We start from the raw sequence: 25,182 nt of genomic DNA, 5'->3' as shown, positions 1-25,182 counted from the left end.
ATAATGGAAGAATTAATATTTCAAAGCGAAAACAGGCTTTCATTCTTGTACTTGAATCAAACGAGTCGTTGAATGTATAAAATAAACTGTACAATAGGTATTTTCCCTTAAAATTATGTTTCTATTTACTATACCATTGCTCGATTGTCCCTTGAATTCCTTCCTATTTTTTCAGCTCGCGTATCACAATCTTTAAAGCAGACTTTTACGCCTCTAATAAACAACGCTATTTATCTTCTTCATCCTCAGCTGCATTGAAGTTTATTTTACTAATTTAAGTAGCATATATATATTTAGAATTACATTTGACATTTTTAAATTATCACTCTTATCTAGATTTGTTCATGAAAAACTTAATTCACCGTGTCAAAGCAGCAAATTTTCTTGCTTTTGAAATATTTTAATTTCCTTTCTACAACACATTTTTCCACGAGGTAATCGTGCTCTTCTGATTTTTGCTAAATATTGCGAGAAACACGTTTTTAATAAGTAAGCAGAAAAGTATTTTTTTCTTCGTTGAGACAAATATTTGCTCGGCGAATTAATTCTCGCACGTTCTTTCAATCTTAACATGGCTTCTTACGTCCTTCTACTCTTCTAAACAGCAGATTTATTTCGCATGTTCCAAAATTCGTCTTCTACAACCGGAAGATATTTAATATTTTAAGACTTTTCCTCCAGTACGCCTACCAAATGATATCGTATTACCAGTCATTGAAATCACCGATTAAATTTAGTGACTTTCCTCGTTAGTAGATAAATCACGAACTTTAGCATCTGTGAAAAGTCTTAAACCATATAAATTAGTAGAATGCGCATGATATGAAAAGATTTATAAAGTATCCGAGGTAAGGCGCTCGTTTCACTTAACTTGTTACCCTTAGTTTCAAATTTCCAGGAATTTAGTTTAAACAATCCCTTAAAATAAAATATAGCCAAATGAGGAAGTATTACATTCTTGTTCGCTAAGAAGTCAACGATTCATCGTTGAAAAGCGGTACTGTTATTAAAAGCTTAAAAATTGTCAAAAAATAATGAAGTACGCAAAACAATTAGGATATATGCAGTAAAGTACACAAATGGGATGCACTGGGGAAAATAATTGACTCGATTTATAAAAAGCAATATATTATATGGAGCATGACTTACATTTTGCTAAAGTTTCCAGCTTTTATAGCAAACGGTAATTTTTTATTTCACACGACGAGTATACGCGCCAACCGCACCAAAATGAAGTTCTGGATTGACGCGTGTACACGTCGAACGCAGTTAATTGGTTAAGTGACAGATCAAACAAGCTTTGACGTAACCATAACTGTACTTAAATATCGGCTGCTTTAGCAGGCATCTATTACCATAGATTACTATTTAATTTTTTATATTGTGTAATATATTGTATTTATATAAATAGCAATATTATGCTGTAACTTATTCCTACCTTGCTCCTTGCAATCATTAAATTATAATAATGCGATGCAACACGAGTTCTAATTTTGTTAATTTCTAAAGTCTTAACCAACTTTAAAAACTTTCCGAGACCTTGAGAACCAGATATACCCATTTATAGCTTCATTTATTAATTACCGTACTTTGATAGAGCAATTCTATCGCGCAACTTTATCAAGTCTAAGCTAAGATCCTCGACACGTTATATACGTCGACGATTATAATCGTCCCTGAAACGCATGTGCCTAGAATAAAGAATCGCTAATAATGCGTCACGTTAGAGAAGTCTACGATATTTCTTACATCGAGAGGCTCTGATGTCTTGGCCACTTCTTTTTTCTGATTTCCGCACGTCGTTCGCCGCCTTCTCCAATGTCGTGTAGTTTTCCAATTATGGTTTTTTCAGTCTTCTTATTGGCGTTATTGTTCCATAAACACAAACGCTGCGATTATATTACTCTCTTTGTTCGGACAAGTCTATGGTACTTCTTTTTCGGTGGCGTTTAAGGATATTCGCGGATTTCGTGTAACAGGATCTGTTCATCTTCGACGAATAATTCTCGAACGGTTCTGCGTGCTGTTATTACGTGTAAAATCAGACAGATGTTTTTCAGGATGTTTGGTGCAATTGATAATCGCAAAAAATATTTTGGAAGAAAAGAATGCATTCACGCCGAGAAACCGGAAGGTCGTTCGAATTACGTAAAATAAATAGAAAATTTAATTGTTCCGCATACTTGATTTAAACCAGTTGTTGGTATAAAAATGTAACGTTAAAGGATGTAGGCACGTATATAAATCTTCGCTTAACTGTCGAATTTTTACGTCTCGTCTTGTCTCCGTCTCAAAGAGCAAGAAGGTTTTTAACCTACGTATGGAAACGTTTAATGCGACATTAAAAGCAGAGATGACACGTGTAGATAACCTCTCTCTCGTCTTGCTCTGAAATTTGAGAAATCTCGTGGCGATAGAAGGACACGATTGAATCGATTTTTGGCGCGAATACGTTCGCAACGTATGCGAACGTATCCTTCCTCGCCCTGAATTCTTTATAAATTCAACACGAGTAATACGCTTCGTTCGTATTTGTTCATTCCGGAATTTTTCCCCTTGTGTTCTTCCACGATTTTGTCATTCTCGTCTAGTAACGAGTGATTTGCAATCGAGTAAAACGTTCTTCACCGATTCCGTGAAGCTTGGGAATAAATTATTCGTTCCCTCGTTCGATTTTTTAATATAAAGCGATATTCTGTTATTATCGGTTTCGACATCTCGTTTCTGAAACTGCTTAACTCATCAAGCACCAACCGTTAATGTTTCATCCATTAATTATGATATATATTACATGTAATATATTTCTGAAATCGATATTTATAATATACAAAGTATGTGTGTATTTATATATTTATATATTAATCGGATATTTATATATTTATTATATTTATCAATTTTTATAGTTTCACGTGTCATATTTTATACATCATAAATATCAATTTCGTTGTATCTGATGTAAAGATATATATGTCATAAAATAGTAAAGTCTGGTTGGAAGAAACAAGGTGAATAAAATGTTGAATCTTTGGCATTCTCTTTTGTAGCCACGTTGTTCGAAAATAGAATTCGATAACACAAGTTGATTGAGACAGATAGCAAATGGTTCGATGAACGTTCCACTGACTTAGACGCATAAATAACACTTGAATGCGATTCAGACAGGATAACACGCGATAAAATCGTCGAATCGGAACAGACAAGATCACTAGGATTGTTTCTATGTAGTTTGCAACAGCCATTTTGTTCGGAAACAGGTGATAAAGAAAAAAACCATGTAGGAATAAAAAGTGAATTGCTTACACGGTTTAATAACCTCCCTTTTTCTTTAATAAAACCTGCTCTTCTACTGCGTCGTGTAATTCATACACGTCAAACATAATTTATGGCAACATTGTTCCTTCTTTCCCCGAAGGTATAGATGTTTCGATCGTCTTTCGTTTCTCAATTGTGATATTCCTTTGCCGGTAATATCGTTACGCGATTCTTGCTTTCTCAACATCATCGGAAAAATGTTTGGATCGTCGTAGAAAAGCGGAGAGATACGACACACGGTTCCGTACGAACGCGTGCAATAAAAATAAAATAAAAAATAAAACTGGTTCCAAATTTCCAAAAATTCGATTACAGAATATTTTCTGTTCCTCACGTCATTTCTTGTGTCAAGTACGCGTCCTTATGGATATTGTATAACAGCGGAGATTAGATAAAATTTCTAATTCCTAAATTTGATAAAATCGGATTTAGATTATAGTGCAATTTACGTTAAAGACTATTGCAACAGAGTTACAAAGTCTGAAGACAAAGTTCGAGTATTATGTGCTTTCGTTTCTTAAATCGAAACGTCTTTGTTAAAAAAATTATGAATTAATTTTATGAATTTTAGAATAACAAGCATAAACAAAAGATTTATCTAGTTTTTATTAATAATTTATTAATAATTTAAAATGTTGTTCAGCCGTCGAAATATGCTCTTCGATTTCAAGCATACGATATATCACGTGTCAAAGGAGTAAGAGAACATTTAATGGAAATGATATCATAAACAAACTGCTCTTTCTTCTCTGAACGTTTATATTTTCCATTTCATATTATATAAACTCGTTTCACGAATAACATTGAATTAAGTAGCAGTGAGACTGATGATTTTTGGAATATACTTTGGAATATACTTTTTGGAATATACTTTGCTCGCCATCTGTCGAGAAGGCAAGAAATAAATCTCGCGATCTTGCAATAAATAATTATATTTTTCATATTTTCAGATTTTCTGACGCTTTTTTCATTCCTACGAACTCGTCATTTACTATTCGCAATTGTACAGTTGTACAGTTAATCAAAAAATTAATTTTTAGAATGGTCTTAACGGAAATATTCGAGAATATTGATCAATATTTCCATAACCTTTCTCCTCTTTTTCTTTTTCTCTTTTTTTTTTACAGTTATGATGACTTGATTGATTAATAATTCAATTCAATGTATTTCAACGATTCCAAATTCAACGTTAAAGACAGAAAAGCCAAAGGGCAACATATTTATAGTGCATTTAATTATTAGGTATGTGAAACAGCGATTCGAAAAATATCGTTCTATCGTCAAATACAATCTAATGAATAACATATAATCTAAGAAACACAGTTTTTTTGCACATATTTTTTACGTTAATTCTTGGCTTGTTATAGGTTGCTGCTCGAGGCGGAGAATGAATAAAATTATTGATCAAGTTACAACACATTCGTTCAGTATATCTAATTAAGCGCGGCTGGACGATCGATCTTCCTGTAACAGATAACGATAATATGTCACCGTTTACTAATTCGATAATATTGTAATACAATCAGAGAAAAAATAGTGTATAATATCATCTTCTCGTTTTAACTACGAGGCGAAAGTCTTAAAAAACACGAATGCAAAACTTTGCAAGTTATTCGATATCGTTGAAAAATATCGAGGCAACGATACAATTAAGTTCTTCAATTATATCGCACATTTCATGCTCTTTTGATTCCTATGATCTGTTATAGAATTCAAATAAAAATGCAAAGAAATGAGATACATTATGAAACTGTATACGTATTATAAGATTCCTTTATAATGACTATCATTGTGTTTCAATAACCTGGTTAGAAAACACAGGAGGAAACTGTTTCTACACGTTTTCCATCTTCCTATCTTCACGAATAATGTACATTTAACGTTCAAAAAAATAATAGAAACACCCGAGTTAAAATTATTTCAAACAACTTCTTTAAAAACGGTACAAAATAAAACAATAGAATCTTATCTCCGCTCATATTTATCTTGGACAAACGACGAACAAAGTCCTGGCAGAAGATACAAGATGAAAGGACAAATGATTGATTTAACGTTAATATTATTCTCCACGCTTTTTCTTTCTTTATCCATTTGCATATATTTTATGTAATTAAACTGTAAAGCTACGGAAAAAATTTGTCATGTGTTTTATTGATACAGACGCGCGTTCATTAGTCAAGCGCTAGAAAAAAGAAAACACATTAAAATGCTCGTTATCATCAATAAGCGAGACACAAACATTTTGCTGAAAGTTGGAATAACACGAAAACAAAGGTATAGAGTGGGTTTTCAAGTAGCGATCGGCTTGTGTGAGTCGTCGTTCTTCCCACCTTTGGCCACCTTCAACCTACACGAATAATCCTACCACCAGAGACTGGATCATATATAAGTATCATGAGCAAGAGGATTTCTACAATCGTAGTTTAATCGTGGCTCACACGTCCAGGTGAATATCTGGCGTATTTACAGTGTCTGCTGTTTCGTGAGTTACTGAGTATCCTCGAGTAACGATAAACATAAGTAAATATAAAAGTCAACGTTCATCGTTTTATAATGAAAGGTTAGTGGTCAGCTGCGGTTTACATTGGCTGCGATTTTCTGATTTTCAAATTTCCAAAAACGTCCAAGTACAACATTTTCTCGTAACTATAATTTTATTACTTGAGAAGCTCGGCCCAAGTTCATCGTCGTTGTAAAGGAAGTAAAGAACGATCTACAGTTTACATTCAGATCAGAAGTTTTACATTCAATACATAAATGTGGTTCTACTGTATCCGATTCTTCTATAAGTAGTTCTTCAGAGAGTTTGCCATTCTGCAAAATTTGTCGAAAGGCCGTAAAATTTACAACGTGTGTTCTAATTATAATTTTCATTTTTTCTTTGGTAGCTATGCATCAAATACTGATCTGTCTGTTCCTTGTCATGACAATCGCCTATGCGCTTGCTCGACCCGATGATTTGGCCCCGAACGTGCTTTCCAAAGATCTTGCCTCTACAGACAAATACCCAGCCAAACTTGACAATATCAATGTAGATGATATTCTGAACAGTGATCGCTTGTTGGCTAATTATCACAAGTGTTTGATAGGCGATGGAAGATGCACTGCTGAAGGAAATGAAATCAGAAGTAAGTGATAATACACTGTATAATTCGTCTTATTGTGGAAAATATCGAAACGTATTCGCTATTAATCGTATACATGGTATTTTTATAAAATGTTAATTAATTATCCTATTTAACATTTTACGATCTGAGAAAGAATAATTGTAATTTGATTAGTCTCGTAATCTATATACGTTTTTTATGCTATTACATATACCATATATATTAATCGTCTTTATATATATTATAAACAAAGCATCACAACGTAGTAATAAATGATACAATACAATGGTAAATAAATAAAATAAAGTTTGAAACAGGAACATATGTATTGTACACTATTAACTTCTAGCTCATATAATGTTATAAGAAATAAAACTTTTATACACACATATTCTACACAAAAAATTAATACAATTAATAATAATTGTGTACTCTATTAGTAGAATATCTACTTTGATTCTGCTTTGATTATGTGACATTATACGAATTTCAAATAATTTCTTATTGTTATTGCAATTTGTCATAAGAATCACATTGTCACTAGTTTTATTTTTACTCTCAATACCTTCATATTATCAGCTTCATTCTATTAACGTGTTAATTCAATCATTTCTATATAATATATATCTACTATCATAAATGAAACGAGAAGCAAATAATTGCACTTACACATCAACTATCCATTTCTTTCTTCAAATTTCTAATCTATCGTTTAAGGACAAGATCAATTTGCTATATCTTTTCAAGCGCGATGCAATACTCTTTGACATTTTATATTATTTCTCTTTCGTTAACAGAGATATATATTTATGCCATTGATCAGTAAACAAACCATCGCCGAAATGTTATCCATTATTCTGCAATACCTTCACTTGTTTTGAAATTTAGTCAATTGATGTTTCTGTTTTCACCTTTCAGGGATCTTACCCGAAGCTCTGGCCACCGATTGCCAGAAATGTACTGAAAAGCAGTCAGAAAATATTAAGAAGGTGGCCTTCTTCTTGATCACGAAAAAGCCAGAGTTGTGGGACCAACTCATGGACAAGTACGACCCTGAAAAGAAATACAGAAGTAAATACGAGGAGCAAGTGAAGAAGCTGGGTGTAGCAGCTAATTAAACATAATTATTCGAACATAGGAGATTCGATCTTATAATTGTTTAGGAACAAATGCTATTCCAGAAATTATTCACGCCCCTAATAAACACGTAAACAACGTAACGATCGAATGACAATAGACAAACAGACGCAATATTTATTTCTACATGCAATGCAAACGAAAACAAAAAAAAAAAAAGAAAGTAATCTCGAGACGACGAACATGTAATTTTATAATGCGAGGGAAATAAAAATTGATTTGAACAAACGAGTTTGTATTTATTTTCAAAAAATAAACATTCTCAGGAAAAATTGGTCGGGTTACCCGGCATTCGTCGTTCGTACCTTCCTGTTTTCGATTTCGCTCACGAAAACAACTTGGTTTCGAGTGATTTCGTATTCATCGAGTGACTTTTACTCGGATCGTTGTATCATTTTCAGCTTTCAACCAGTTTGGAACATCAAGCGACTTGAAAACTGCCCATTACATAATTACGAAAGTGATCTTGATAATTTTAATATTACGCTGTATTATTAATAATAATAATTAAAAATTATTAATAATTATTAACGGAAAGATGTCATCGTTATGTGTGTTGCAATTGAAGTGTACCTGAATATTAGACGAACGCGTAAATTCATAAATAAGTTAAATGAGAGAATATTTTTTATCGAAATATCCTTCATAGTTTCTAGATTCTCGTAGTACCAGCTTATGGACGTAATTGACTTTCAGCGTAGAATTAAAAGAGATATATTTTACTATGATATTAACAAAATTAATCATATAGCAATCCACTATGTTCGCAAGTTCCTAGAAACCAGTTTTCTTTTCGAATTTTACCGCAGGATGTAGCAGAGAATCTTGCCTTCGTATGTGCTTTGTTTCATGTATACATTCTTGAGACCTTGAGGACCAGGTACCTTAATTCTAATTATATCTAATTATGTGGCTAATTACCTTCTTGTAGGAGAATATTTTTCAGCCACTGGTAGTTTGCTGGTAATTAAAAATCATAATCACTTCCTTGATCATTTTAACGTTATAAGTAAATAAGTATAGAACAAATAGAGTATAATTAAGAGTAAGTTCAATGCTTTGCTGACGAGTGTCTGCTACTCAAGTTTTTTTACCGTTGCGGCTGCGTGTCGGCATATAGCCACCCGAATTTGTTCACAGATCCGGAGAGTTATTTTGAAGTAGTTGGCGTACGTCTATTTTTCTAAGTGATAGTCTTATGTGTATAGCAAACGCATGGGTATAGTAAACTAAACAGTATTATGTTTCTGATGAAAGAAAATTATAGATCCTTAGAAATCTCATCTTCCGTTTAACGTAAACTCGCAATGCAGGATGATGGTCGAGTCAGAACGAGTTTCAACCTCGACGAGTCAGCAAGCTTTTTATATGTTTTATATACTTTTTATAATACCTTATGCACGATGCTTAAAAGATCTAGAAAGGTCATGTTCAATAGTGATAGTAGTGATGACAAATATTATTTTGAACCTGACAAGATAGAAGACGATGACAGTGCTTCAGACAGTAGAAACAATCTCCGTTCAACAAAGGTACTGTTCAGATGTTTCAATACTTGTAGTGATAGTGATAGTGATGATGAACTAAATATTGAAGAAAATAATACAAGCTTTAACAATGAATAACGCAATCGTTCAACGTGTATATATTCTCAATTGCGCGCGTCAATACCTCTCGTCCAATACGCCCTGTCCGCATATACGTTTCTTAGAAATAAGCTACTCATCATCCTCTTTTCTTTATTTCCACTCGCCGGCAAAGTGAGAGATCCTAGAACAAGAGGTTTGTGAAAGCGAGAAGCCATAATTTTTTGTGATAACATCGTTTAATAGAAGACGAATATACATATGATTAATGCTTCACCTTAGTGTTAACGACCCTGACGTGTTATATGCTGTTGGTTCAATCACTTGTTCATTTACCGCTATCCTGATCCTCTCACTCGTTCTCTGTGTTCTTTCTTGTCCTGTTCCTTCCTATGTAATTTATACAAATTTATGAAATCTATATAAATCTACTTCATTTTGTAGTCGACTCTAATTGATTCTTTCTTAACTTTCTGAAACTCCTTTTTATTGCCAAAGCAAAGTACAACATTAAGATATTCGGTGACAAATTTAATATTTTTTATAGCTGAATTATTAGTAAGTTAATTAATTGATTCTTCCCTTAATTTTCTTTAAACTTTCTTCTATTACCAAAACAAATTATAATATTTCTCTATTCACTGATGGATTTACTGTTCTCAATATTATTCCAATATTACCTTCAAATATTGTATCATATAATGACAGATAAAGTACAGAGTGGATATTACATGTAACGCTTTTTTGTGTTCTACATTTTGCAGGTCATGTGACTACCTTGCCATTTTGGTGCCATAAATGATGGTATTGATTCAATATAGTAGTTATATGAATTGAAAATAAAGTCTTCTATGAAGTTATAAATAGAATATTGAATAGATTTTATACTTACAGATATTTCCACCTGAGAAAATTGCAACAGAGTTTATAGATAACTCCAACACAGCAGTAAAGAGACCAAAATCGCAGCAAAATGAGCAAGAAAACCAGCAAAAAAGAAACAAAAGGACCAACAAAAGGATCAAAAAGATTCACAAAAATTTGCTTTAAAGAAATATGTCAACTTTTAGAAATCTTGTATGATGTCTTTTGTTTTGTTTTGGGTGATATGTGATGTTCTGCAGTATCTTGAAATATCTCACAATGTTCTATGATGAAAGGAAAGAGAATTTTGTAAAGATATATATATATAATTTATATACTACATATTATATTACATATATATATAGTAATATATAGTAGTATATAGCAATATATAGTAATATATAGTAGTATATAGCAATATATAGTAATATAGCAATAGGTTATAACTTACAAGTTGCATAGTTTTTAGGTTACTATCATTTTTCAAATAGTAGTATTCAAAAATATTAATACTTGTATCGTTTTAGTCAGTAATCGCATAAGTCAATTATGTTATAAATATTGTCAAATTATGTCATACTAAATCTTATATGTCTTATTATAATACAGTACATAATTTATATTACATAAAAACAATAGAATAACTTACGTAAGAAATTCATTCGTTTCATGAATTTTGTATGAAAATAAATATCGAGAAAATACAATACCATAGTACTAATAGAACAGAATACCATTAACACACAATAACGTAATAAATACGCGTCTAACGCATCTGCGCCCTGGTGACAAAACTAGAAATTAAGATTTGAAATTACCCCATTTCGCGGGGAGTAATGTTAAAAAGTGGAAGCAGCTGTAAACGATTCGTTGCCATAAATATGAAGAATTTAATACACATCGACATTTCATCACTTTAAAATGGTGAGAATGTTAACTTGAATTGTTTTGTACTCAGAGTTATTGACATATTGCAGATAGATCATGGTCATTAGTATTCTTTTGCTTATTCTAATGCTTTAGGTTAATTCTCGTATGCTCATTTAGAGAGAAACAATCTAACTATGTCTTATGATATAAATAATAATAGATATATAGTAATAAAGTGAGTATTCCGCAATATGTTAACAAAATTTATAACGATTTATCGTATTTCTATGTGAATAGACGGATATCGAAATAAATTTAACGAAAATCGGGATGGTGGCCGGGTACTGCCAGAAGATGACACGTTCCTGAACATATCTGCCGATAAATCTTGAAATAAATATTTGAAATATCATTTCACGCTGTGTCACATTGGAAAGAGGAAGCAACTGACGAGAGCTGGTCGTAAATGTGAAAGATTTAATATACAACATGGTGGGATGGCTTCAAAATAGTAAGAATTTTAATTTGATTTATTTATAATCTAGAATAATTTATAGTGATTTTTAATTTTTCGATGTAAATGTATGCTTATTAGTTTGCAATGAAAGTCACGTACATCGAGAAACACAAATCACGTATTATTGCAATGAAATACTTTTTCCTTTTCACTCCCCTTGACTTTTTTTCCTTGATAATCTCTTCCGTATCTTTTTTTTGCTTCTTTTCTCTTTTCTTTTTTTCCTTGTCCTTTCTTTCATACATCGAACTATGCTCATTAATGCAATATAGTTCAAATAACAATTTTACGATATTTTATTTTCATTTGATTCCTCTAAACTATATTAGTTCACTCGTGTTTACTTCCTACGCGTCTCCCCGTGTTTGAGTCTAACATGTTATTACCTTTTTTATTTTGAATTTAATATCGAGTTGTTGAAAACATAACCCTTCGTGCACGTTTGACTTTCCAGCGACCTTCCCACTCCCTGCCAACCGAACTTCGATGTGTAAATCGCGTTACGGAGGTCATTCTACCGACTGGAAATCTAAGCGATTAGACGTATATGTCAGGGTGAGCCCTTTTCTATTTTACGCAATACTTATTTTTCTAACGCCCGAACTCATTCTACTATTGACTTCATCTAATTAACTAGTGTTTTAATTCATTAATTTGTTACAATATACTATCAGGTTATCTTTTTTCCTTTGATTAACTTTTTGTTTATCCCATTTGTCAGTAGTTTGTACAACGAGTTTCCAGAAACAACTTAACATTGATCACTGCTTCACTTTATATAATTGTTTGTTTGTGTAATTTGTTCTTTTTATACATTTATTTTAATGTTTTCCTCTTCTTCTGTTTGTTACTGTTTGTTTGTGTAATTTGTCCTTTTTATACGCTTATTTTAATGTTTTCGTCTTCTTCTGTTTGTTGCTGTTTGTTTGTGTAATTTGCCCTTTTTATACATTTATTTTAATGTTTTCGTCTTCTTCTGTTCTCAGATTATGGTTTGATTGCAAGGACAACATGGAGGCGTTAAAGAGATGCCACGAAATTCGTAAGGACGTCATGATGTTGCTTAATGATCAATCTGATAGATTCTTATGCAAATATGGTAATATTTAATTTATTCTAATGAAAGCAGACGTATTTATTCATTTTCATAACGTTTTCTTTTTAATAGACAGTTGATAATATTTATTTGTTTAATGTATAACTATATTATATATTATATATTATATATACTATATACTGGGTGGTTGGTAACTGGTGGTACAAGCGGAAAGGGGGTGATTCTACGCGAAAAAAGAAGTCGAAAATATAGAATAACAATTTTTCGTTCGAGGCTTTGTTTTCGAGAAAATCGACTTTGAATTTTCGCTCGATTCGCGTGCGGTACGTTATAACGGATCTCAGTGTAGATCGTTGTCTCGATGGAAAAATTAAAAAAAAAAAATTTTATTCAATATTTTCGACTTCTTTCTTCACGTATAATCATCCCCTTTCCGCTAGTACCGCCAGTTACCAACCACCCGGTATATTTGATCGGTACACGTTCTTACAAATAATTCGTAATATCAACGCTATTAGTACGTGATGTAATAGAACTGTAAGTAATTTTATGATCCATTAAGAGTACAAAGATAGACGAGATTAATCACTTTGTTTATTTCGAACATATTAAATAAGTTCTGTATTTCAAATAAGTTAAATGAATTGCTTTATTGCTTGACATATTAACATTAAATTCTTTAAAAATCTATTTAAGTGAGAAATTAAAATAACTTTTACATTTTGCTGCATTTTCGCGAATTTTCCATGCTAATAGTGTCATTTCGATCTTCTTCAATTTATGCTATTTCTGAAACGAATACGTTCTACGCCTCGCGTTTTCTGCCTGATGCACAGGTATCTTGAGCTAACAACAAAAGCGCCCCATATTTGATTAATACGAAATACATTTGAAACTCTAATAACGGACATTCAGAGTTACAATTTTTACAAATTGGGTGCATTGCAAAATACTCATAGACATTTAGTACGTATTAAAAATAGTTTCTAATGTATAACTATATTATATATTATATATTATATATACTATATACTGGGTGGTTGGTAACTGGTGGTACAAGCGGAAAGGGGGTGATTCTACGCGAAAAAAGAAGTCGAAAATATAGAATAACAATTTTTCGTTCGAGGCTTTGTTTTCGAGAAAATCGACTTTGAATTTTCGCTCGGTACGCGTGCGGTATCTCACGCGTACGGATCTCACTGTAGATCGTTGTTTCGATGGAAAAATTAAAAAAAAAAAAATTTTTTTATTCTATATTTTCGACTTCTTTTTTCGCGTAAAATCACCCCCTTTCCGCTTGTACCACCAATTACCAACCACTCTGTATATATTATATATTATATATATTGACTATGTTATATAATATAACGGCATATTTTATATTCCTAATAATATGATATTTTGTTGTGTGCGCTAAATGAATACTAGTTCATAGTTTTGAAATAGCAGTATTTTCATAAATAAACACTCGATAGGAAGAAGAAAACTGATGATGCAAAAAATGACACAGAGTGTTTTACTTCTTTCCCTTCCCCCATTCCCTCTCATAAAGCTTTTTTACAGAGAATTTTTGTGATCGCGCGCAATGCGATTGGTAGACTCAGTGTTTGCTCGTTGTATTATTTTTGATATTCTTCAAAGCATCATAGCTCTCATTAAATTTAATTACAATGATCATTTGCGAAATTAGAGTCAGTGTGTTCGCCGATTATTACTTGAACGTACGCGTTACTGGTCTTTTATTTTTCTTTTTTTTTTATATCTTTTTTTATTAAACATTCGCTTTCGGTAGTAGAGTCGCAGGTCTCGCAAGAGGATAAAGCCACTCTTGAAGCTCAAGAATGTAAGTATTTTTGTATATTGCACTTTAATTTATTTTATTGCTCGTATTTAACTCGAACTACTATTAATTTCAATATTGAAATAAAAGTTTAAAATTTCAATATTGAAATATACAATAAAAATGTCTAACTGTTATAGTAATTAAACTTCATAGGAATTTCAATTCATTTTTATATAAAAATTTCAAGTTTGCGTGAAATTTGAATTTAGAAAATATTTGGATTTCAGTTTTTTAATAATCAGACATATGTTTTTAAGAACAAATTATAATATTCCATGTTTTGTTACAGTTTTCTTCCACTCTTTATTTCTTCTATGGAATTGCATGGCTCCACCTTGATAACGGCCTTCACGATGACCTTCCTACCAAAGCATCGATGATCCTGTTCCTCGCATCTAATGGTGAGTCGCATGCATTTTCGTTCCTCTGGTCACTCAATCATGTCGTAGGATGACAGGTCCGAATCGACACGGGTGACTGGTTGTATTACGTAGAACTTTTGACGAGCATAATGACCGCGGGTGTAATACTCGTGAGTAGTAACATTTATCGACTGTGTTTTATGTATTAGCTCAGGATAGGTTTTCTTGCATGTCGCGGTTTTAAATATTGAAAATAATGCATTAATATATAAGGAATTTGTACGAAGAACATAATGTTGATACATATTCGTTATGATTATTTATATAATTATATTCAAATAAATAACGAAATGATTTTCTTTAACTACTTTATAGCGGAGAAATCTGATTCCCTCAGATTTCGTTCAACATTATTATCAACATTATTTTAAGGCTATGATGATTAGATTTAATCTTTATATTCTATTTTACGATAGAACAGAACAAATGCATTATTTATATTCAGTATTATTTCTCTTATATGTGAAATATGAAATATGAAAGTGTGAGTAAAGTTTAATTTTGCCTTGCCGATAAAAATGTATCAAATTTCATGTGCAAGAAGACACTTCGCGAGAGGTAGATTTCAGAATCAAAGCACGTTTTTAATGTTTCTTTGTATTTCCAATGTACGTTTTGATAAAGGAATCGCCTCAGGATATTTCTATTTAATATTCAGTTAATGTATCAATAATCATCAAGTCAGAGATCAAACTAGACCATTATCCGCTTAGATGCAAAATATAATTGTTAATCATACTTTTAGCATAGGATTTTTAGATTTAAGCCTTTCCATGTTCATTGCCAGGACCCCATTTAAGTGCCCAGATGCTACTTGAATGGGAGAAAGGCAATGAGCATGATGACTAGTTGATAATGTTGCGCGGCAAACTTTAGTGCCGGTGGCGTCCCGGGACGTCTCTCTAGTAGTAGATTTAAGTTCCAGAGGGCATTGCGCCCGAAGAAAGAAGAGGCCACGAGCCGAAGAGGCCCGACAAATTGTCATGGAAGAGGGCAACTACTAATGTATTATAATTATATATAATATAGTGTTTCTTGTTACTACTATGTCACTATGCTCGTTGTTAGTATTTTTTTTTTGTCTTGGCCGATCTGCATGCCGGCCCTCTACCACATTGGGCAAATCGCGGATTTTTTATTAGTATTGCGAGAAATTATTGATTACGTGATACTGATACATATTAGAGTTTTTCTTGTATGCTTTAAAGCTTTTTCCTTCGTTTAATGTTAGATTTGCAAGTGTTAACATTTTATTAATTTTATAGTATCGTAGTTTGTTTTAGTACGATATTTGAGATAGGTTTTTTTTCCTATATGAATATTAATTTTGTTTTAAGAATTAGTCTTTCGGTATTTTATTGTGATTATTTTAATTAACTTTCTAGTTAGAGTTGCGTTGATGAACGACCGCGTTTTTGAAAGTAGTGTTGCGACTATATCATGCTCGATCTTCTTCCACTGGACTATGGAACCACGTTCCTGCTTCTGGATCATCAGATGCAGATTCATCAGTAGCCTACCATATAGCTACACTGGACTCGCTATTAGTGTTGCGAACATGTAAATATGAGTGCATAGAGTAATAATTATTAATGTTACGTAAATAATTCACGCGGAAATTTTCTGTTTCTTTTTGTCAATAGTAAATTAATCAACGTTGCAAAAATAATAAAGCACTCGTCGCGATTTGCATTGAGAAATTTCTGTTTTATAGCTACGTATAATAAATCAAAGTTGCGAAATAAAATGGATATTCCACTTACGGCTGTTCGGTTACACCGAATGGTTCATGGCTCTTCTGGCTTGCAGAGTCATTTTCTTTCTCTGTTTATGATTGAAAATACTGCTATGATATGTTGTTGTTTGTTAAATAATGAATATTTTTTGGGTGGGATGGAGTTTCATTAAATAATTTCATATCGCATCCAAGGAAAAGTAAAAAAATGTAGTCAAAAAGGAAAAAAGATATTTTTATACATTATCACACTATTAATTTATTTGAAAAATACATATGCCTATGTTTTTAGAATTAATAACCTGAATATTCGTTATTATAATATTTATCTTAAATAACAAATATGAATTGGTTATGAATCAGTTTGGTAAATGAAGTTGTTAGAAGCTCGTTATTAAATTAAGTGTCATTGGATTATTAAGAAATAAACCAGGTGATTTTTATCTGTTCTTTCTTCATCTTAGTACTTCACTTCAATTTAAAACCCAAGTTAAATTTAGATTCAAATTTTTCAATTCAAATCCTCAGACTGAAACTCGTGTCTGGATAGTTTGATATTTTCTTGTGTCTAATATGTCTTCCTTTCAGGTGTTTTTCTTTAAATGTACTAATCCAATAAATGAGTATGTTCCAGATTGATTAACTTGTAGGAAGTATAAATTATGCATATGGAATTTTAACGACCTCTCAAATGCCTATGAACGAACGACTGGAAAGTGGAATAGTATAGATTTAAAAAAAATGATTTAAGGAGAAGTAACACGTATGAAGAAGTCATATTTGAGTCCCTTCTATTGGTATCTAACTATATATATTTATAGAATTGTACTAATTTTTGTATGGTTTAAGTTTGTTTCAGGATATTGTGAAATCGACGGAATGACATTTACGTCCCTCGCTTGCCCTACACAATGAGAAATACAATTTTCCATTCCATCCCTTTGTGATAAATAGATCTTCTTTATATCAGACCCCCATAGATAGACCTTTCAAATTTTCTGGTCATGACTTATAAAAGAATCTTCTGAATCCTGACCGATATGGCTAATAAAGAAGCCTTCAAATTTCTCACAAATAGGATTTAAAAAGATACCAAGACTAGTGATAGTTAGGATCTATAAAGATCCTGTTCACGTCTCTGATACATAGGACCTATAAAAGAATGTTTTATTTTGTTTAAATTAATTTAAATTCAAGTTCGTTTCAGAAATTTCTACAAAACTACTAGGAAGATACAAAGTATTTACAGATACATGTATAAAGAAGAATTTCACAATGCACAACACTGAAGATATCATAAAATAAAATTTCATAAAATACTCATTCTCCCTGTCCCTTTATTACGTTTAAATATATGGTAGTTAGAACTCACGAGAGTTCTGTATTAGGTAGAACATAGAGGGGGTTTTGAAATTCGTAGGTAAAACAATTTTAAGCTGCTTTTGATTTTTGCAATGGTTTCAATGCTTCAAATGCTTTCAATGCTTTCAATGCCTGTAGTTAGATTTGTATTAAGTGCATGCGTGATTATGGGTGGCATGTGAATGATGAAGAAAATTAGTATAATTCTTCATGATACGCATTTTACCTTTTGTTAAACACTTTTAAGCGTCAAGTATTCTTCTTCATTTCTTTGACAGCAAAGATGTAAAAAGAATATACTGTCTCTTAAAGAAATATAATTTAGTTTAAGATTTAATTTGTTTTTTACTTTTAGATGTCGAAATCGGTTTAGTTTCTCGCGTCAGTTTCCTTAAAGTTCCTTTTGGTTTGTCGTTTGCGCAGCGATCGAAGGATCGGACGTTTCGCAAACACACGCGAAAAGTAGAATTTGCTGTAATTTTTTCTACGCAAAAGTAGTACATTTTTGCGTAAAAGGAGGGTGGATGGGATCGTGGATAGGGTGGGTCTCCACTCGCAGCAACCTCCACGTGGTGAGACCTGGACACTTAGTATTATTTCATATACAATTGCTAACTGTATCATTATATGTGATAGAATTATGAATTGTATTATAAATAATATTATGAGCTGATTGGCTGTGATCGCGATTGTATCATGTAGTTGGAGCATTTGTTAGATAGCTTCATCGATTTCTGCATAATCATGGATTTCTACCTCGTAGTTGTTTCATACTGAAACATTTCAAAAGTTAATAATATCATGTCTTTCCAAGTTTATTCTACGATATATTAAATTCTACGTTTAATTCTGTATTAAAATGAGCAACTTTTGCACAAGTATTCGCATTGTAGTTGTATTGTTCACAATCTCTTAATAATCTACACAATAAAGTTTAATCTTAATTTCAAGCATAATCAACTGTTGTAACTTTCTTTTGTGAATCATTCAACAATTCATTAAATCGTCTGCGTTTATGCGTGTAACGAACGGAGATCTTCTCGTGGCTACTGGCTTTTATCGTTTTCGATTCGGTTGGGATTAAATAGAGGTTGAAAACTGATATGACATGTAGATAATTTCTATGTTCCCCTTAGCAAATCGCAGATGGCGTAAGAAACAAGTCCGGTCTTTTTCAATGTCGGTATTTCAGAACCCGTGAGACGTAAATTCTCATTTCGTCAAGTGTCGCGTATATCCTTTATGTCGACGATACGATCCACTAATTTGCCGATCTACTGTTAAAAATTATTAGAATGCTAGTAAAATGTAGGCAATAAATACGAGCCATGAAAAAGTAAAGGTCGCTAGTATTGATTCGTTTGTTACTTAGAAAGCGGTAGCTTGAGGGGCATCGAGTTATCGCATCACCAAACAGAAACTCTCTTACATAACGACTGTTGCAATACATAAATTTTCGATATCTATCAAGGCGCTCCTTGACGAAAGTCCCTATGACTTCACGATCGACAGATCTAACTAATACAATTACGAGGTGCTTCCAAGAAGTCGATTCTAGTATAAGGATTCAGAAATACGTGTCAAGGATTTCTTCTTTAACCAACGAAACGACGATACTTTGACTCGAACGAGTTGCATAAATTGATTACACGCAATTACCAGATAAACTCTTGCGTACAAGATACTAGAAATGCCCGGAATGGAGAATGTAACCAATCTCGGTCTTCGAGTGGAGAAATTCAAGAAAGATTTCCTCAAGCATTACCAGGCCAAGTTTCCAATCTTGTTCCGTATTTGTTTTGATCCGATAGGCACTCATAAGAAGTCGCGTGCCTTTATCGGTTTCTTGCTCGGATTTTTTATGGCTGTTCTTCTATACGAATGCATTATCGTCGACCTGCAGTTCGACGCGTATACCAGCGTGTACCTTGGTGTTATTTTGATTACGATGCTGTCAATTGGATGTGCCTTGTCGATTCAGGTGATAATCAACTCTTCCGGAATATTTTATCTTTAAAAACAATTTTCCTACCTATTATTCGTAGTTGAGACACACCACTTTACTTTCGTAAAGCAAGTGTAACGCAGGTAAAATTTAAGTGCAGTTCCACCGAAAATAAACACATGATTTATTGTTTAATTAATAACTTTCTACACTACAATTTCCCGTGTACTCGAGATTAGAAAAGAAAAATTAACAGTCACTGCGATATATTTCATGATACGTCTCTCGAAGATTACTTCGTAACTAATTTTTCTTGGCACGTGTCGAAGCTCGTTTAGTCATTGGAAACTTCATTAGCAAAGTAATGCTATTTGTCAAGTAATTGCGATTATATCCGCTGCGTATAGCTGCAATTGATCACAATCTGTTAACTGATTGCGACTGTTGCAATTAAGCCTGATTCGCATGAACGAACAGCTCGTCATGGTATAACACTGAAATCATTCTTTAACGTATTTAATGGATTCCACATTTGTTTTTTGTCACATTCTTCGTATACATAAATATTTCTCGTGCCGTACGTTTTAAATTTTAAATCAAGCAGTCCATTATTTATAATTCCACGCACATTTTTCATGATTTATTTACAATTCTTCCATCTGCTTCGGATCAGATATTATTATTAGCCCTTAATGGTCCAAGTGTGCTTCTCAAGCACCACCGATGTGCGGCGCTCTACTCTTTAAAATCTGACACTTAAAAACTTCCAAGTCGAAGTATGATGAAAATAAGTTGAAGTTGCCGGTCAATATTCACAATTAAAAGTCAGTGCATTAAGGGTTAGATTACCTGCATAAGATCTCGGATACCTGTTATTCAGTTTCTGAATATTTATAATATTTACAATAATAAGTAACCAATATTTAAGAACGAACATATTCGATATTTACCATTGTTAACACATCGCAGGCGAGATGCTTTGCGAATAACGAAGTGGTGTTACTATGTTTTGTCAGTAGCGTAAATTGCTGTTGTTTTTCTTCAAATTTTTGCACGATATATTTCATATTTTAATAAAAACGCTAAATATCTTATTGAAAATATTGAAATATGAAATTGGATATATATATATAAGAACTTATTTATTATTCATTTAATATTTGTTACTTATTTCTAACAATAGGTGAGATGTATTTCCATCTTGACGATACCAGCGTTTTTTGGCCGAGCAGGTCGAAGTATGTTGAGAGCACTGATTTTTGGATACATCATTGCCGGACCATTGTTTAATTTAGTATATAACGCTAAAGAGGTGGTAAGAACATTCGGCTGCACTACACAGTTGACGTACAACCTTACCAAGACAAGATTTGATTTAATGTTCAAACCGTTTCAACAGGTATATCTACTATTCTGTTAACAACGAGTAAATAAGTGTAAATTAATTCTTACAATGTCTACGCGAAACGTCGGTTTTTATTAGAAAGGATCAAAAAATATACAGTATCAACTAAATAGAATAAAATATGCAGCTTCATGGTTCCTGTGTTTTCTGCAAATTGGGGAGCTCAGGTAACACTGCTCGTTATATTTTAATTAAAATTCATATTTTGAGCGAGGTCATATTAAAGCCAAAATAATTTCGATGCTTATTACGATTTCAATGTTTGTTGGGTTACACAATTTAGAATAAAATTTTCCGAAAGCACAGGAAGATCCAGTATGATCCAGGTAGGGATACGTATGTCTGCGTGATTTTTTTGCTACGTCGGCGCCAGTTACGAAAATTCCTCTTATTTTTGATCGTTATATTTATTAAAAGGCGATCCTTGCTATGAAAGCGGATGCAAATGAGATAAAAGACACGCTTTCTTCGGTGAGGGACTTAATGAGCCCGATTGTCGAAGAAGTGGAGGGGGAGGAAGAAATGTTACGATTAAAGGAGGAAAACGATTATTTGGACGAGTTGCAAGGTGATACAAAAAGAAGCAAGGAAATCGAAGAGAAGCACGAGAAAAAAATTGAAGAAGCCAAATCAGATGCAGAAATATTTGAAGCTAAATATAAGAAAAAAATCGAAGCTCGATGCGAGGAGCAACTTAGTCGTGGTGCAGGAAGATGTAGGTATGTTTGAAAAACCTGTTACATATCTTGCAATTTATAATACCTTTCAATTTTAATATTGCCCGAGTATTCCAATCAAAATATTTGGCAACTTTCGCTAATTATAAAATTGACCGAATATTTATTTTATTTCTATCATTTATTATTTATACTACCAAATTACGTTTATATTTTATTTAATTTTATTTGAAGTAACGCTTTTCAATTATTTAATGGAAATTACAATACATTTTTTTTTATAGGTTTCTCGTGAGTTAGAAATTTAAATTAATATTGTCAAATATGTACAAATAATCTTAAAGGGACATGTTCGGTAATGCTTACGACAAGTGTTACGAAGCGGTGAGCGTATTTGTTGCTTGGCTGTTGTGTTGGCCGATGAAATTGACTTTCGTCTGTAATCTGGTTCAAGCACTGGGTGGTTCTAGTATCTGTGATCCTGAAGGAAAGGTTGATAGTGGCATCGGCGAAGGATACATCGCTTTGAAAAGTATTATTATAAAATTATTGATTCTTCCAGAAAATTAAATGAAAAAGAACGGAAGATAATTCTTTACCAATTTTCCTACTATTAAATATCGAACGGAAATTTAATATTATTTTAAAATAATCGTTTTACAAATATGTCCAAGCCTGATGCGATCTATTTTGTTAGAAAAGATCCGTCTTTTTCTCTTATTAGTCACGCGCGAGCCACTTGGAAGACATAGAACTTGATCCATGTCTTTTAAAATTACCTTAGAATTTATTATTATTTATGTCATCTTCTCGCGACGAATGAACTCATAAATGTAAATCATTTGCTCCCCGAGAAGAAAATATTAATAAATGTCAATTTATGTAATTAAAATAACCAATTAACCAAAAGTGGAGTTGACCAGTTTGGCTTCTGAGAGGCTCGCACATCAGGCACCGTTTGTGAATCGCGATTTCCTGTGTTAAAGTTCACCCGTACGATCTTTCTTCGAAGGTGCTCGGGACGAATTCAGCCGAAGCTTAAAGGACGCGAAGCTGCAGTACAAAGTGAGGAAGCCGCCGGTGATTTTGGATCTTCAAGATTCGGCGTATGCTGCCAGAGCGGTAATACACGAATTCACAGTGCGGAGAAGATTGTTCCAGTCCGTGATGACCATCGTAAAAAGATGCTTGTCCTTCGTGTTTCTAAAAATCATTCTCGACGCTCAGAGATACCACGACGAATATTTGAATGACATTGAGTTCGACAATATATATGTGTCGCCCTATTTCCGCAAGATAGACGCAAGAAGAAGAGCACGTGGTAGTATGACTCTGTTGCCGTTCAAGAAAATCGAGAGGAGAAAGTTTGTTGATCCTTACAGTGTGAAACCGAGCAAAACCGAAAGGTCTCATTTGACTGGACAGATAGTCAAATTGCTTCTTGAGCTCATCACGGCCAGTGTTTTCGTTATTTTGGATTGGTTATTTTATGAAGTGTTGGATTTAATCAGGAGGCACGCTTATATGGAGTACGCTCAGGTAGAATTCATTTCTACAAGTAGGATATAAATAGGGTAGATCATTTTAAGTATCAGTGGTTCACGATTAAGGAGTTGAAATGATAGATGATACATGCGCCACTCGAAAGTCTTAACACGTTGCTTATCGGCAGCCTTCTAATAGGCTTCACGGCATCGGCATTTATCGACTGGTTGCCTATAAATCGGCGTTTTGTTATTTCGGTTATCAACCGGCAGGCCACCGGTTTTTCCCAAATCTATTAGAAGCGGTAGAAGTAGAAAGATTATTAGACAGATTCGCTCGTATACTGTTAATAATAATAGCGCGTTATCTACTTTTTCAATGTGGACAGCGATGATGGCGATGAGAATATGTCGACTCCGAAATCGATAATATCTGGAATCTTGAACTGATGGTCTGTCGTACGTATCCGCTCGATTTACTGCGAGTGAGTAATTTGTTAAGACTATTTTAGAAAATTATGCACGAATGACATTGACGTGTTTATGGTTCTTTGCGTTTTGATCGTGTTTTCAATAGTACGTTGCGCTTTGGTCCAACGTTTCCTGAAACTCCCAAGTTTTTCATGCTTCTTCGGGGCAGACCTGAACAGCTTCGTGTCACAGTTGCACAATGAATAGTACGTGAAAATGGCATTTCCAGACCTACCCTCGAGAAATGAACCAGAATGTCGCAACGCAATGCAATGTACTAGTGTCAGTGAAAGTCATTTGTGCAATTACTTACATATTTTATATACAGGGCGAGTCTCCTAACATGACGACTTGAAATAACTCGTAAGTTATTCTTTGTACGAAAAAATGTTTCAAACAAAAGTGGCATGGTATCTAGGCTATCTAAAATATTAGACATTCCCTTTAAAAAACTGAACGTGGCCGTAGTATATCGTTAAAAAAGTAAGGTAATAAAAAATAAATTACAGCACTATGTACCCCTAGATATCATGCAACTTTTGCTTCAAACATCTCTTCTTACAACGAATAATTTGCGAGTTATTTATATATAGTTATAATAATAGTATATAATAATGTAACGATACATATATATTTTGCAAAAGAATCTACAGTTCGCATGGTTCTAAAATAATGTGTTTTTTCAGGCAGGTCACCACGACCTAAGTTTGGAAATTCGCGGAACGGGGGTGATCGCATCATTGATCAGAAACGCGATTCGCGGTTTCAACGTGAAGAAACGAATTAAAACCGTGGTTTCGAACAGCGCGTGCCTTCCTCGACCCACGAAACTACCCGCTTACGTAATCGTCAGGATCTACGGTACCTTCATCGCAGTTTTCCTCCTGATCTTCGCGTCCATCTACACTGAGAGATTACGTCGTGGCATTTGCTCGTTCTTTTATCGAAGAAGAGAAAAGAGACGAGTATTGTACCTGTACAACGAGAGTTTACGACGCAGGCTCTCGTACACCAAGTTCATGAAGGCTAAGGTGAAGAATATGGTGAGAACGCGTCATTTGGAGAACGAGGTGAATTTCTGGTTGGCCGTGAGACTTAAATGGCCGGATCGTTTTGGATGGCTCAAGTACTTCGCCTGTGCCAGGGAAAGATGTTTAATCTGCGGCGATCCGGAGCCTAGAAAAGGGCCAAAGTACCGAGCATGCATCACTCCAGGCTGCCCCTTCTTGCATTGCGCTGAATGCTGGAGAGACGTAGGAAAGATTTGCTACGCTTGCACTGAATTTTCCGATACAGAAACGGAAGAGTACGACACCCAACGCAGTGACTTTTAGTTCAGTTAACCCGCTGTCGACCAAGCAATGGTATAATTCGTACAAATTGCCTAA

At 33.4% G+C, this 25,182-nt stretch overlaps 2 protein-coding genes and 2 long non-coding RNA genes across 4 annotated transcripts; 3 read left to right on the top strand and 1 right to left on the bottom strand.

Annotated features, from left to right (window-relative positions):
• The first annotated feature begins 5,589 nt into the window (after positions 1-5,589).
• Positions 5,590-7,715, top strand: LOC100746663 (ejaculatory bulb-specific protein 3). Its single transcript, XM_003491064.4, has 3 exons — positions 5,590-5,872; positions 6,201-6,440; positions 7,338-7,715. Exons 1-3 carry the CDS (start codon positions 5,866-5,868, stop codon positions 7,535-7,537), a joined length of 447 nt encoding a protein of 148 aa, XP_003491112.1. The 5' UTR covers positions 5,590-5,865; the 3' UTR covers positions 7,538-7,715.
• Positions 7,716-11,179: 3,464 nt separating this feature from the next.
• LOC117151881 lies at positions 11,180-17,692 on the top strand. The gene is made up of 3 exons (XR_004462036.1): positions 11,180-11,387; positions 12,380-12,492; positions 17,658-17,692. It is a non-coding gene; the product is annotated as an uncharacterized LOC117151881 (long non-coding RNA).
• LOC117151879 lies at positions 17,052-18,122 on the bottom strand. Its single transcript, XR_004462034.1, has 2 exons — positions 17,698-18,122; positions 17,052-17,602 (listed from the first exon to the last, which is right to left on the bottom strand). It is a non-coding gene; the product is annotated as an uncharacterized LOC117151879 (long non-coding RNA).
• A 33-nt stretch (positions 18,123-18,155) lies between these two features.
• Positions 18,156-25,182, top strand: LOC100746107 (protein sneaky). The gene is made up of 6 exons (XM_003491059.4): positions 18,156-19,793; positions 20,941-21,156; positions 21,580-21,881; positions 22,184-22,371; positions 22,852-23,378; positions 24,481-25,182. The coding sequence occupies exons 1-6, from the start codon at positions 19,503-19,505 to the stop codon at positions 25,126-25,128; spliced, it is 2,172 nt and encodes a 723-aa protein (XP_003491107.2). The 5' UTR covers positions 18,156-19,502; the 3' UTR covers positions 25,129-25,182.

Source organism: Bombus impatiens, unplaced genomic scaffold (assembly GCF_000188095.3).
Source record: "Bombus impatiens unplaced genomic scaffold, BIMP_2.2 scf_0501, whole genome shotgun sequence".
Taxonomy (NCBI): Eukaryota; Metazoa; Arthropoda; class Insecta; order Hymenoptera; family Apidae; genus Bombus; species Bombus impatiens.
This window is presented reverse-complemented; position numbering and strand designations above follow the sequence as displayed.